We start from the raw sequence: 14,038 nt of genomic DNA, 5'->3' as shown, positions 1-14,038 counted from the left end.
CCTTTAGGATTTGTTGGATCTCCTTGTAGTCCAAGGGACTCTCAAGAGTCTTCTCCAACACCACAGTTCAAAAGCATCAATTCTTCAGCACTCAGCTTTCTTTACAGTCCAACTCTCACATCCATACATGACCACTGGAAAAACCATAGCCTTGACTAGACGGACCTTTGTTGGCAAAGTAATGTCTCTGCTTTTTAACATGCTGTCTAGGTTGGTCGTAACTTTTCTTCCAAGGAGTAAGTGTCTTTTTATTTCATGGCTGCAGGCACCATCTGCAGTGATTTTGGAGCCCAAGAAAATAAAGTCAGCCACTGTTTCCACTGTTTCCCATCTATTTGCCATGAAGTGATAGGACCAGATGCCGTGATCTTAGTTTTCTGAATGTTGAGCTTTAAGCCAACTTTTTCACTCTCAAATTTTACTTTCATCAAGAGGCTTTTTAGCTCCCCTTCACTTTCTGCCATAAGGGTAGTGTCATCTGCATATCTGAGGTTATTGATATTTCTCCCAGCAATCTTGATTCCAGCTTGTGCTTCTTCCAGCCCAATGTTTCTCATGATGTACTCTGCATATAAGTTAAATAAGCATGGTGACAATATACAGCCTTAACGTTCTCCTTTTCCTATTTGGAACCAGTCTGTTGTTCCATGTCCAGTTCTAACTGTTGCTTCCTGACCTGCGTACAGATTTCTCAAGAGGCAGGTTAGGTAGTCTCGTATTCCCATCTCTTTCAGAATTTTCCACAGTTTATTGTGATCCACACAGTCAAAGGCTTTGGCATAGTCACTAAAGCAGAAATAGTTGTTTTTCTGGAACCCTCTTGCTTTTTTGATGATCCAGCAGATGTTGGCAATTTGATCTCTGTTTCCTCTGCCTTTTCTAAAACCAGCTTGAACATCTGGAAGTTCACGGTTGATGTATTGCTGTAGCCTGGCTTGGAGAATTTTGAGCATTACTTTGCTAGCGTGTGAGATGACTGCAATTGTGTGGTAGTTTGAGCATTCTTTGGCATTGCCTTTCTTAGGGATTGGAATGAAAACTGACCTTTTCCAGTCCTGTGGCCACAGCCAAGTTTTCCAAATTTACGGTGGCATATTGAGTCCATCACTTTCACAGCATCATCTTTTAGGATTTGAAATAGCTCAACTAGAATTCCATCACCTCCACTAGCTTTGTTCATAGTGATGCTTTCTAAGGCCTTCTTGACTTCACATTCCAGGATGTCTTGCTCTAGGTGAGTGATCACACCATTGTGATTATCTGGGTCATGAAGATCTTTTTTGTACAGCTCTTCTGTGTATTCTTGCCACTTCCTCTTAATATCTTCTGCTTCTATTAGATCCATATCATTTCTGTCCTTTATTGAGCCCGACTCCAGGCCAGAATACTAGAGCGGGTAGCCATTCCCTTCTCCAGGGGATCTTCCCAATCCAGGAATCAAACCCTGGTCTCCCTCATTACAGGTGGATTCTTTACCAGCTGAGCCACCAGGGAAGCCCAAGAGTACTGGAATGGGAAGCCTATACTATCTCCAGCAGATCTTCCTGACCCAGGAATCGAACCAGGGTCTCCTGCATTGCAGGTGGATTCTTTACCAGCTGAGCCACCAGGGAAGCCATATGGTTTGAGGAATGGTTCAGTTGCCTGAAAGAAGATAGATGACAAAAAAGTCTAGGACAGAGAAGGATCCAAGGAACCAAATCATAGACATAGTTTTGACCCGTCCCCATCCCATTCCATGGCCATGGCAAATCAGTTCTCTTTTGGCCCCAGTTGCCTCTTCTATTAGAGGCTTCCCAAGAGGCGCAGTGGCAAAGAGTCCTCCTGCCAATGCTAGAGGTGCAAGAGACACAAATTGGATCCCTGGGTTAGAAAGATGCTTTGGAGAAGGGAATGACAACCCATTCCAGTATTCCATGTACAGAAGAGCCTGGTGGACTACCGTCCACGGACTTGCAAATAGTCAGACGCAGTGGAGCATACATGTGCGCGTTAAGGTTCACACACACATACCACTTCTGTAAAGAATAGAGAAAGTCTTAATACTCTCTAAGCTTTCTTCCAGATCTTTTATTCAAACATTAAAAAACTCAAAATTACGCATGAACATGAGAATTATCTTCAAGTAGTGAAGAACCTATAAAATGGTACAGTTTAGTTAATTTTGTTTTAGAAGGTAGAATTAGTCCAACAGATGGGATTTATAAAAGGAGATTTTAGTTCAACCTAACTGATACTTTTAAAATCATTATATTAATGCAATAGGAAAAGACTTGTAGTGTGAAGCATCAATAGATACTTCACCACTGTCAAGGATATATGTAGGGAAATTATTCATCAGGTTAGAAAGTGAACTTGATATCACCTTCCAGGTATAGTATTTAGTATTCTGAATCTGCTGTCTAAAGCAGTCCCAAGGCAGTCTCACGTCCAGTGTTCTAGCAAACTTGTATATTGAACTGAATATTTTTTTTCCCTTTTATCATAAAATAAGGAGGGTTGGGAAGCATGGAATGTCAAGACTTCTTCTCTTTGATTCGCTCTAATACGTTCAGCAGGTTCAAGGTCAACTGCCGCCATTAATGATTCCCGTATTCCCTCCCGATCAACGGACACTGGCTGCAGCTGCCCAGCAAGGATTCCTCCTTCCTCCAGGCTTCAGCTATAAGGCTGGATGTAGTAAGTACCGTTGATTTTTCATTTGGGAGTGGGTGGAGGGCATGTCTTTAGGCAATTTAATATTCCTGCCACACCAAGAAATGAGATCAGCCGTATAGCATTTTTATTTTAAAGGGGAAATACACGGAAAATGAAGAAAAGGGTTTATGTTGATATTTAAGTGCCTAAAGTATTTCTGTGTTTCTGAAGCCAATATTTGTTTTTTATAATTTGGTTTCATAACTTTTATTTCCAGTGTATTCCTAAAATATGAGTATGATTTCCAGGTTGAATTTATTTTTACACAGGTAAAATAGGAATATCCCCGGCTTCCCTAGTAGCTCAGATGGTGAAGAATCCACCTGCAGTGTGGAAGACCTATATATGATCCCTGGGTAGGGAAGATCCCCTGTAAAAGGGAATGGCAACCCACTCCAGTATTCTTGCCTGGAAAATTCCATGGCAGAGGAGCCTGGCAGGCTTCAGTCCATGGGGTCACAAAGAGAAGACAGGAATATGCAGTTTAATAGGTTTCCATTGTGGAGAAGGCAGTGGCAACCCACTACAGTACTCTTGCCTGGAAAATCCCATGGACAGAGGAGCCTGGTAGGCTGCAGTCTACAGGGTTGCTAAGAGTCCGGCACGACTGAGCGACTTCACTTTCACTTTTCACTTTCATGCATTGGAGAAGGAAATGGCAACCCACTCCAGTGTTCTTGCCTGGAGAATCCCAGGGACAGAGGAGCCTGGTAGGAGGCCGTCTATGGGGTCACACAGAGTCGGACAGGACTGAAGCGACTTAGCAGCAGCAGCATCAGCAGGTTTCCATTGTGGTTTAAAATAAACCCAAGTTTCCTAACGTGAATTAGCTGGCCTTCTATTATCCATCTCCTCCCTATATTTACAGCCTAGTTTCTCACTGGTATTCTTTTAGCTCTTAGACCAAACCATACTCTCTTAACCTGTGAACTGAATTGTCTGGGTTCACTCTCCTTGGTGTCGTGAACCTCTTCCAACTCAGACCAGGGAAGGCTGGCCTGAACTAGTTAGATCCCTTTCTCCAGGTTCCTTTGGACCCTGTATATTTTCTTCCACTTCAATTGTAAACTGAGGGCCAGTGCACCTTCTGTTTCATTTATTGTTATAGCTAAAGTTTTAGTACAATATTCAACTATTTGTTGAATGAATTAATGAGCATTCGTTACAAACCAAAAAAAAGGCATTTTTATACTGATAGTGTATATTGAGATGACTGTTTCTATTGCTTATTAACTTTAGTCGCCTGTGTTTATGACCATTTTTTTTAACCAAAATCAAAATTCTACACTGTTTTGGAAACAATCTAATACTTTATTTTCCAAAATTCAGATACTCAAAATGCAAACTATAATCTGTAGATAAAAATAGTAACAAATTCCAAAGAGAGTCTAGGCTGCTAAGCTAAGTATCTTCCGGAACATCATTATCATGCTCAAAAAATACAGAGAAAGCAAGTATATTGAAGTATTTTCATAGATCAAAGTAGAATACCATTGAAAACAATTAGCAAAATATTATCACTTTATATGTTTATATAGAATATTTTGGAAGTTCCAGTAGATTTTGTTTCATTTATATGTTAATAAATTGTCCCATTAACATCCTGCTATGCTTCAACACTTACTGCATTTCAGAAATTTGTTGAATATTACTAGAAATCAGATATACTTCCTGCTAAATGATGTCTTGAAATTTCATATTTAACATTCATTTCTAGTTTTCACACCTTCCTTTGTACAGTATTGAAGAAGTGGGATGTAATTCTTTAAATATATAGAGCCATAAATATGAGTAGATGCACCTATGGAGTCTAGGTAAAAACGAACTGAACTGAGGAGTTTCAGAATTCAGACTTGTAAGGCACTTTGTTCTTTACAGTTTTTAACATGGCTTTTGAATATCTTTCTCTTTGGTTTCCTATGTTTTAAGATGGTGTTTTCACTCTGGATCTTTAATTTATTCATTTAATATGTTTGTCACATAATTATGTCTTTGTAGACTGATTCATCCAGAAACACCAGCTTCCTTTTTTTTAACTAAGGACTACATTTATATTCTAAATGTTTAAATTCTAAAAATCACTTAAATTTTAAGAAGAAAATTTTAAATTCTATCACTACATTAATTTCTGAATTTTTAATTGTAAAATATTTTTTGCTTCCATGTACCTAAGGAATTACTATTCACATTAAATGCATGTTGCCAATGTGTTTTTTTGTAGCTTTGGTTACTAAAGTTAAAGAAAAAATGCTTTTAAAAATCAGATTGCCTCAGATTGCACCTGCAGTACATACGTATAGACCAGTTCTGTTTTCCAAAAAGAAATGTTTTAAGCAACTGTAAAAATAAGTCTCATTTTCAGATACTTGAAGAGAAAACCTCATTGAGTGTGAACAATAGTATAACTATGGACCTGGAAAAGGTCAGGAACACCTCTCCCTCACTCCCATTTGATGAGTTGGCATAGTGAACTTGTTCAGTGTTCGTGTAATGTGGCATGGAGAAATACATCCCTTCCTAAAGTTATTGGTATATCAACCATTTGATATTTATACCTTCAGTGCTTAAAGTTATAAATGATACCACATCTTTAGTATGTTTGGAAATAAAATAGGATAAAATCTCTACAGCTGCTGGCACGCTTGAAACTACAGTCATGCCAAACTCTGAATCTAAGATGAAGCCAGTAGCAAAATAAAGTGCCACCCTTGTTGACACGCTCATGCTCTGAGTCAGTTTGAGTTGAGGAGCTAGGTGGAAGCGATAAATAGTCCAGACTATTTCCTCCATAATCATGTATCAGGAGAGGAATTGAGATAGGGAAAGAAGCAAATCTCTCCATCATCCCTCTTCAGTGGGACTTCCTATTTTATCCCCCACCCTCAAATTTTCTGTCATTTGTGACATGTCTGGCTCTCATTTGTTTTCAGTAATAGTACATAGTTTTTAATGACAGTGACACTGACTAAATCCATCTTGATTTTAGTCCCAAGCAAATATGAAAGATAAACTATTTTTAATATACTCAAATGCTTTTCATCAATCCATTCAAGAAGGTACTGATGATACATTTTTCTATTTAAACTTGATGTGTCTTGATAAATACAATTAAATAAATAAAATTTGAAACTACCCAAGAAAGTTAAAATAATATCAATGGGGAAAAAATAAAATTACAAGTTGGGTTACCTAACCATCATACATTGAGTTAGTATCTCCTATTTTCCAAAAAGAAGTTTTTCATTGAAAATAAAGGTATTTTGCCTATAATGAATATAATTGTAGAAATATGGTGTGGAATGGACACCTACAGAATATCGTTACTAGGATTTCTCTCAACTACTAGAAAGCATGTCATTAAACAATGTACAAATAAATAGCACAGCCAGAGACTTCAGAGCAAAGTGGGTAGATAGAAAAGAAGTTTTATTGAATGTTGTAGTCTACTCTTATCTATGAATATGTAGATCAGTTTGCAAATGTTGATATATCACCAGAATTTTAGTTGTTTTGGCATTTGCTCTTAGTAAAAATCAATCATGAACCCACACTTCTCCATGTATCTCTATCTAGTTATTGTTTTTCTTACTTATGTCTTAAAATGTAAAAATACTTCCAGACTTCTAAGGTAAAATAATGGTATATTATTAAATTGAGCACTTTTAATATATGCAATAACTGGAAAACAGTTGTGTAAAAACACTGCTTTAATCAATCAACTCAATTCAGAGACTATTTCATTCAGGAAAAAATAAATGATCTTTATTTTTAACTAATAAGTTCTATGAAAATTGTCAATTCAGTTGTTATATGTAAACACACCCCAGATTTTATATTATATAATCTAAGATCCCAATTTTAAATTATATTTGTGGATATTAGCTCATTTTAAGTAGAAAGCAATCATTAAAGCCCTTGGAAATTAATTTGAAAAACTAAATAATGAAGGTTCAAATTCTGAATTATAAAATAAATGTAATCTACAAATGAGTTGGTTCGAGTACACTTTGGATGGTTGAAAACTTCACAGACACAGTCCATTTGCTTCTGCTGGAAAGACTGAGTGGAATTCTGAGCTCTCAACCAAAGACTTGAACCTGTGAACTGCAAAGCTTGTATCCAGTAGATATTTTTGAAATAAAATGTGCATACCTTTTGTACCTGTAGACCTATTTTATGTTGGCAGGAAGACTTTTGTCCTGGCTCACCATAGAAAAAAATCTATGAAAATTTAAAATTATTTTGAAGATGTCTGTTGGTTTTAGCTCAACAGTTTAGACTTGAGAAAGACATTTGAGATAAGGTGATTGAAGGCCATAAGTTTGGTCAATACCAATTTCTCTGACCCCAACTTTCAGTTCTCTTTTTGTTACACACAGCTTCCTCATACCCTGTCTCGCACTCAGGTTAAGCACTGTTCCTTCAGAGCATATATTTGATAGGCAGAAATAAAAGGAAGAAGTTCTTCTCTTTTTACTAATGACTGTAGTCCTCTGCCTCTCTCCTTTCTATTTCAGTGTAAAACTTCTAGCCATGTAAATCTACGAGATGCTTTAGAAATTTTGGACAGGAAGATATTTTATGTGGAAATTTTCAAAAATCTACAGGAAGGCAAAATCCAATAGAATAGCAACTCACACACACGTGTGTGTGTGTGTGTGTGTGTGTGTGTGTGTATACACACACATATATTAGGAAATAAACAGTTGTAAATAGGTTGGCTTGATAGTTTTGGCCCAAAGTGTCAAAACGAATGTGTCACATAGCCACAGATATTGTATCTTCCCCATAGATGGGCTGTAGTGCCCAAACTGTATGCTAAAGTACCACGGTGCTGTAGCTAATTCACAGGGCACAGAGGATGTTTTAAAATTTCAAGGAAAATACAGAGGCATCTCTAAAACACTACATAAAAGGCATGAGTTGTTTGGAACTTGTTACTTAATAAAATGGAGCAGTTGGACATTTCTTTTGTCCTTAAGGTGCCATGAAAGAATTATTGAGCCATGGATGGTGCCTGAATCTAAGACATTTAGGAACATATAACCTGTTATACGGAGGAGCCTGGTGGACTGCAGTCCATGGGGTCGCTAAGAGTTGGACACGACTGAGCGACTTCACTTTCACTTTTCGCTTTCATGCATTGGAGAAGGAAATGGCAACCCACTCCAGTGTTCTTGCCTGGAGAATCCCAGGGACGGGGCAGCCTGGTGGGCTGCGGTCTATGGGGTCACACAGAGTCGGACACGACCGACATGACTTAGCAGCAGCAGAAGCAGCCTGTTACATATTCATTTTAAACATTATAACTTTTTAACTTGATAGTTATTGTTATTGACCTATCACATTACAACCACAGAATAGAATGTTGTAACAAAAGTTACGTTGCACTTACAGGGATACCTGTAATATTATACAGATAAGCAATTGATTCGCCACATCATGCTACTTTGATTGGCCTTGTGCAAGTTATTGAGCTTCAATTTCCTGACCTACAAAATGGATTAATAACACCTATTTTACCAAATTGTTATGGAGATTGAATAGGATTATATATGCAAGAGTGCCTCCCATTGTGTCTATCTCAAGTTACTTAAAAATGCTAAATACTGAGCATAATACCAGCAAAAACTGTCCCCCCCCACCAAAATAATATTATAAACCCACACCCAGCAGTTAATGACATTTCATGATCTACCTATATAGGATCAAATTCATTCTGCCACACCTGAATGGTGTTTTCTCCGACTAGGAAAGTATTATTGTTTAGAGAAAAAATATTATAGTGCTGATAGAAACATTCATCTCATAGGATACAATCTTAACCCTAACTATTTTAATTATAATCACCAAGTTTTAAACTTTTTATCATTTTCCACTCACCTATTAGAGGTAATGTTGGAAGAAATCATGTGATTTTTAAAAAATGTATTTAGTCATTGTTTTGGTTGTTTGAAACTAGAAATATATTCACATATTCACTCTGCATTTTAACACATTGATTAATTTTTCAGAAACGTGCTAAATAAAATAGCCATATAAAGTTACTGATTGAAATATTTAATTGCCTTCTGAGATTAGCTTAAATAAATGGAAGTCGATGAGCCAAGCTTAATAAACTTAAAATATGCTGTATTTACTCTTCATCAGTTTTCTGAACAGTATTTCCGCTTCCAATAAAAAAGGAAACTCTCAGTTAATTAGTTCCTCATATTCCACGATAAAATTAATGTTTAGGAGTTAAATACCATAAACTTCCTCAGGCACATTTGCTGATGTGTTCCTGTTTTTAGTTAATGTCACATGTTTCATTGTTTAATGGGGGTATCATGTGGGTTTCATTATATCTCTCTGGTGCAGAGGGTCCATGTGTCTGGCATTTTAGGAGACTGCATGCTAATTTCTGATTTAACTGTGTCAACTGTATCAGCTGACATATAGGTCATTGACAATCAGTGCTGAAACAATCACCAAATCACAAGCTAAAAACCATTGACATGGTATGCTTTTATTGAACTGACAAAATAGGAAACATGTGTTGTCAGGATCACATACTGTAGATTCTTTGTACATAAGCGGAGAGAAGATGTAATCATATCTTCAGGCTTCTGTGTGTGTTAGAATTATTGTGACCAGCTCTTCTTCTTCCCTTGCCTCCCCTCCCCAAATCTTAGAAATCAATGACACTGGGCAAACATAACTCAGTTTCAGATCAGATCAGATCAGATCAGTCGCTCAGTCGTGTCCGACTCTTTGCAACCCCATGAATCACAGCACGCCAGGCCTCCCTGTCCATCAACAACTCCCGGAGTTCACCGAGACTCACGTCCATCGAGTCAGTGATGCCATCCAGCCATCTCATCCTCTGTCGTCCCCTTCTCTTCCTGCCCCCAATCCCTCCCAGCATCAGAGTCTTTTCCAATGAGTCAACTCTTCGCATGAGGTGGCCAAAGTACTGGAGTTTCAGCTTTAGCATCATTCCTTTCAAAGAAATTCCAGGGCTGATCTCCTTCAGAATGGACTGGTTGGATCTCCTTGCAGTCCAAGGGACTCTCAAGAGTTTAAAGCTTTGTAAATATTTATTTTTGTAAAGAAGAGTTTTGTAACTAAAGAGTCAATCAGTTAAGTTCTCATGTTAGATTGGTGGCATTAAAATATGAAATGATTAAAAAGTAAAGAGAACTGAGTACAGAAATTATGTGGTGACAGCCACCTTCCAGTTCCCATGGATTAGATGTTTCTAGGTCAGTAAAATAGTTGTTTTCCTTTTTGCCAAATAATGGAGTTTACAATATTCATCACTGAGAAAAGATATATATATATATATCTTTACTGCGACAGTGTCATAACTTAGTATAGAAATGATAGCTTATTTTGTGCCTTATTGTTTACATACAGAGAGACATATTAATGTTAAGCAGTATATCTCTGTGAAGTAGTAACTGTGCTATATTAATAACCAGTATTTGGTCCAGTCTCCCCACCGCCCCTCACCACATACAGTGCTGCTGCTACTGCTAAGTCGCTTCAGTCGTGTCTGACTCTGTGCGACCCCATAGACAGCAGCCCACCAGGCTCCCCTGTCCCTGGATTCTCCAGGCAAGAACACTGGAGTGGGTTGCCATTTCCGTCTCCAATGCATGAAAGTGAAAAGAGAAAGTGAAGTCGCTCAGTCGTGTCCAACTCTTAGCAACCCCATGGACTGCAGCCTACCAGGCTCCTCCGTCCATGGGATTTTCCAGGCAAGAGTACTGGAGTGGGGTGCCATTGCCTTCTCCAACCACACACACTACCACCACCAAAACACACACATACAAGCAAACAAACAAAAAAAACACAATAGCCCTTTCTTTGATAAATTCTTCAGATTTCATTAGACTAAAACTATAATCTTTTAATCCATCTTGTTTGCTTTTTAACAGTTAAGAACATTAAGAATGCCTTCAGTTAAAATATGAACTGATTCAGCTCAGTGTTTTCTTTTTGACGTGATTCTCATTCCTGATACCAGAGTTCAGATTGGCTAGTGACACTGTGTTTCAGCCAAAAGGCCTCAAAATGTATTACCTTATGAATTTGTATCCTAGTCCTCAGAATTCCAGGTTTGTATTATAGTTGCCACAGCAAACATGGAATCTCATCTTAGTAGTAAGCTCACACTAAGGTCATCAAACTATATATGCCCAGTATAAGTGTAAGCCCAGAGGAGTAATATATTATTTTATTTGAATAAATGTAACTGTTAACAGTACTGGACAACTCTGTTGCCCAGTAAATGTGCTCTTTCACTATAGAAAGCTCCACTAGAAGGCAAACTTTAATCATAATGTTGATGGGAAAATATAGAAGCAAAAAAAGTATTTAATAAAACAGGGTAAAATAGTATCTTGTTTATAAGTCTAAGATAGAGATCTGTGTTTTCCATGAGAACTGAAGCAGTCATGCTCCTGGAACATCATGAGAATCAGATCCTGTATTAGGTTTAACTATACTATAACAAGGAGAAGGCAATGGCACCCCACTCCAGTACTCTTGCCTGGAAAATCCCGTGGACGGAGGAGCCTGGAAGGCTGCAGTTTGTGGGGTCACTAAGAGTCGGACATGACTGAGCGACTTCGCTTTCACTTTTCACTTTCATGCATTGGAGAAGGAAATGGCAACCCACTCCAGTGTTCTTGCCTGGAGAATCCCAGGGACAGAGGAGCCTGGTAGGAGGCCGTCTATGGGGTCGCACAGAGTCAGACACGACTGAAGCGACTTAGCAGCAGCAGCAGCAGCAGTATACTATAACAAGCAGAGACAATACTAGCTTAAATGTGGAAAAATAATATTTTTTACTCATGTAACAATTCAGGCATTGTTAATGTGGTAGCTCCGTGCTATCAGGTCCTTCCTTGTTCTCTTCTTTATTGAATGGCTTTCCACTAACTGTGGTTCCCATCTCATGGCCTTAGGTAACTTCTCCAGCTTCTGTGACCCAACTCCAGCCAGTGCAAAGGGCGGAAACTGGGAGAACTATACATTTTAAACAGTACTATTTCACTAATAATTTATTTTTTGCTTTAGTTTCATAGAACATATTTAAACTTTTCTTGATCCTATTTATATAGTCACCTCATAACAACCCTTCACATTTTTTCAAATATATTAAAGATAGCATTTGCTGTCTGTACAAATATCAGTATTAAACAGAAGCTAAAAGTTATTTGCCTGTGCAAATATAACAAAAAAAAAATCTTTGTTCCATACAGTAACTAAAAGTTATCTTCCTACACTCATACCTTCCTGTCTATAACCCCAATCTGCAGAGGTGATCACTGTTAAGTTTGGTACCTATTTTTCCAGAACTATATACACATATACTATATACACATATATATTATATAATATATATATTATATACTCATGCATAAATATGTATTTATTTATATGCAGGAGTGAGGATATCCGTGTATTATAATATATGCTATGTAATATATATATGTATATATACACCTCATGTGTGATATGTACTGTATAATATATGGGAAGATAAATGTTTCTGCTATATTCTACTTATAAATATAACAGAAAACCATGGCCATCTTTCTTCCATACTTTCAGACTAAATTATTCTGCATCTTGTTTCATTAAACTGAATACACTATATTTTATGTTCCCAAGCAATTAACATTTAAGTTTGTCTACAGTACTTCACAGTAGATGAATGCTACTGTGATTTTTATGTGCACATATTTGCCCCAAATGTATTAATAATAATCAGTTCCATGACTAGAATATGGTGTTTTTCTTCGATATATTTTTTTTTCCTTTTGAACATTTTTCACCTGAGAGATTATCTCTAAATTCTAATGCTCTCTGAGTGGGTTAATGGACGGTTTAAAACTTTAAAATATGAATGATCTGAGTTAAGCTATGAATAAGCATCAGTGAGACTTCTAATCTGAAATTGTTAATTGTCTCAATTAAATAAATTCTGTCAGAAGAAAAATTATGCAAGTTGTCAAAAGACGTTGGTGGTCCCAATCCCATTTCATATTATTGAGTGCCCTTGGGCAAGTCATTTTCCTCTTTGTACCTTAGCTTGTCTTCTTCAAGGTAACTCCAGTGATGTCTGCCCTACTCATTTCATAAGGAGACTGTAAACGTTAGATAGGACAAATCTATGCATTTCTAAACAAGTTAAATTATTCTATAATGTATCACTATTTTCTTCTTTGGAATAAAAGATATGACAAACCTAGTTCAGTTCAGTCACTCAGTTCAGTTCAGTTCAGTTCAGTTCAGTCGCTCAGTCGTGTCCGACTCTCTGCGACCCCATGAATCACAGCACTCCAGGCCTCCCTGTCCATCACCAACTCCCGGAGTTCACCCAGACTCACATCCATCGAGTCAGTGATGCCATCCAGCCATCTCATCCTCTGGCGTCCCCTTCTCCTCCTGCCCACAATCCCTCCCAGCATCAGAGTCTTTTCCAATGAGTCAACTCGTCGCATGAGGTGGCCAAACTAATGCTCAAAATTCTCCAAGCCAGTCTTCAGCAATATGTGAACCGTGAACTTCCTGATGTTCAAGCTGGTTTTAGAAAAGGCAAAGGAACCAGAGATCAAATTGCCAACGTCCGCTGGATCATGGAAAAAGCAAGAGAGTTCCAGAAAAACATCTATTTCTGCTTTATTGACTAGCCAAAGCCTTTGACTGTGTGGATCACAATAAACTGTGGAAAATTCTGAAAGAGATGGGAATACCAGACCACCTGATCTTCCTCTTGAGAAATTTGTATGCAGGTCAAGAAGCAATAGTTAGAACTGGACATGGAACAACAGACTGGATCCAAATAGAAAAGGAGAACGTCAAGGCTGTATATTGTCACCCTGCTTATTTAACTTATATGCAGAGTACCTCATGAGAAGTGCTGGACTGGAAGAAACACAAGCTGGAATCAAGATTGCCGGGAGAAATATCAATAACCTCAGATATGCAGATGACACCACCCTTATGGCAGAAAGTGAAGAGGAACTCAAAAGCCTCTTGATGAAAGTGAAAGTGGAGAGTGAAAAAGTTGGCTTAAAGCTCAACATTCAGAAAACGAAGATCATGGCACCTGGTCCCATCACTTCATGGGAAATAGATGGGGAAACAGTGGAAACGGTGGCTGAATTTATTTTTCTGGGCTCCAAGATCACTGCAGATGGTGACTGCAGCCATGAAATTAAAAGATGCTTACTCCTTGGAAGGAAAGTTATGACCAACCTAGATAGCATATTCAAAAGCAGACACATGACTTTGCCAACAAAGGTTCATCTAGTCAAGGCTATTGTTTTTCCTCTGGTCATGTATG

The 14,038-nt window shown here is 37.8% G+C and overlaps 1 protein-coding gene across 12 annotated transcripts in view; it reads left to right on the top strand.

Moving 5' to 3' along the window:
* Window positions 1-14,038, top strand: part of SOX5 (SRY-box transcription factor 5) — a 1,177,820-nt gene that overhangs the window by 1,015,080 nt on the left and 148,702 nt on the right. For 10 of the 12 annotated variants that reach the window (XM_070371195.1, XM_070371198.1, XM_070371200.1 and 7 more), the window contains one exon: window positions 2,556-2,679. In XM_070371195.1, the coding sequence (XP_070227296.1) occupies window positions 2,556-2,679 (124 nt within the window). The remainder of the gene's footprint in view (window positions 1-2,555; window positions 2,680-14,038) is intronic. The other 2 variants (XM_070371202.1, XM_070371192.1) reach the window with 1 other exon arrangement.

The sequence above is a fragment of the Bos mutus genome, chromosome 5, assembly GCF_027580195.1.
Source record: "Bos mutus isolate GX-2022 chromosome 5, NWIPB_WYAK_1.1, whole genome shotgun sequence".
Taxonomy (NCBI): domain Eukaryota; kingdom Metazoa; phylum Chordata; class Mammalia; order Artiodactyla; family Bovidae; genus Bos; species Bos mutus.
The sequence above is the reverse complement of the archived record's forward strand: the minus strand, read 5'-3'. Positions and strand labels throughout refer to the sequence as shown.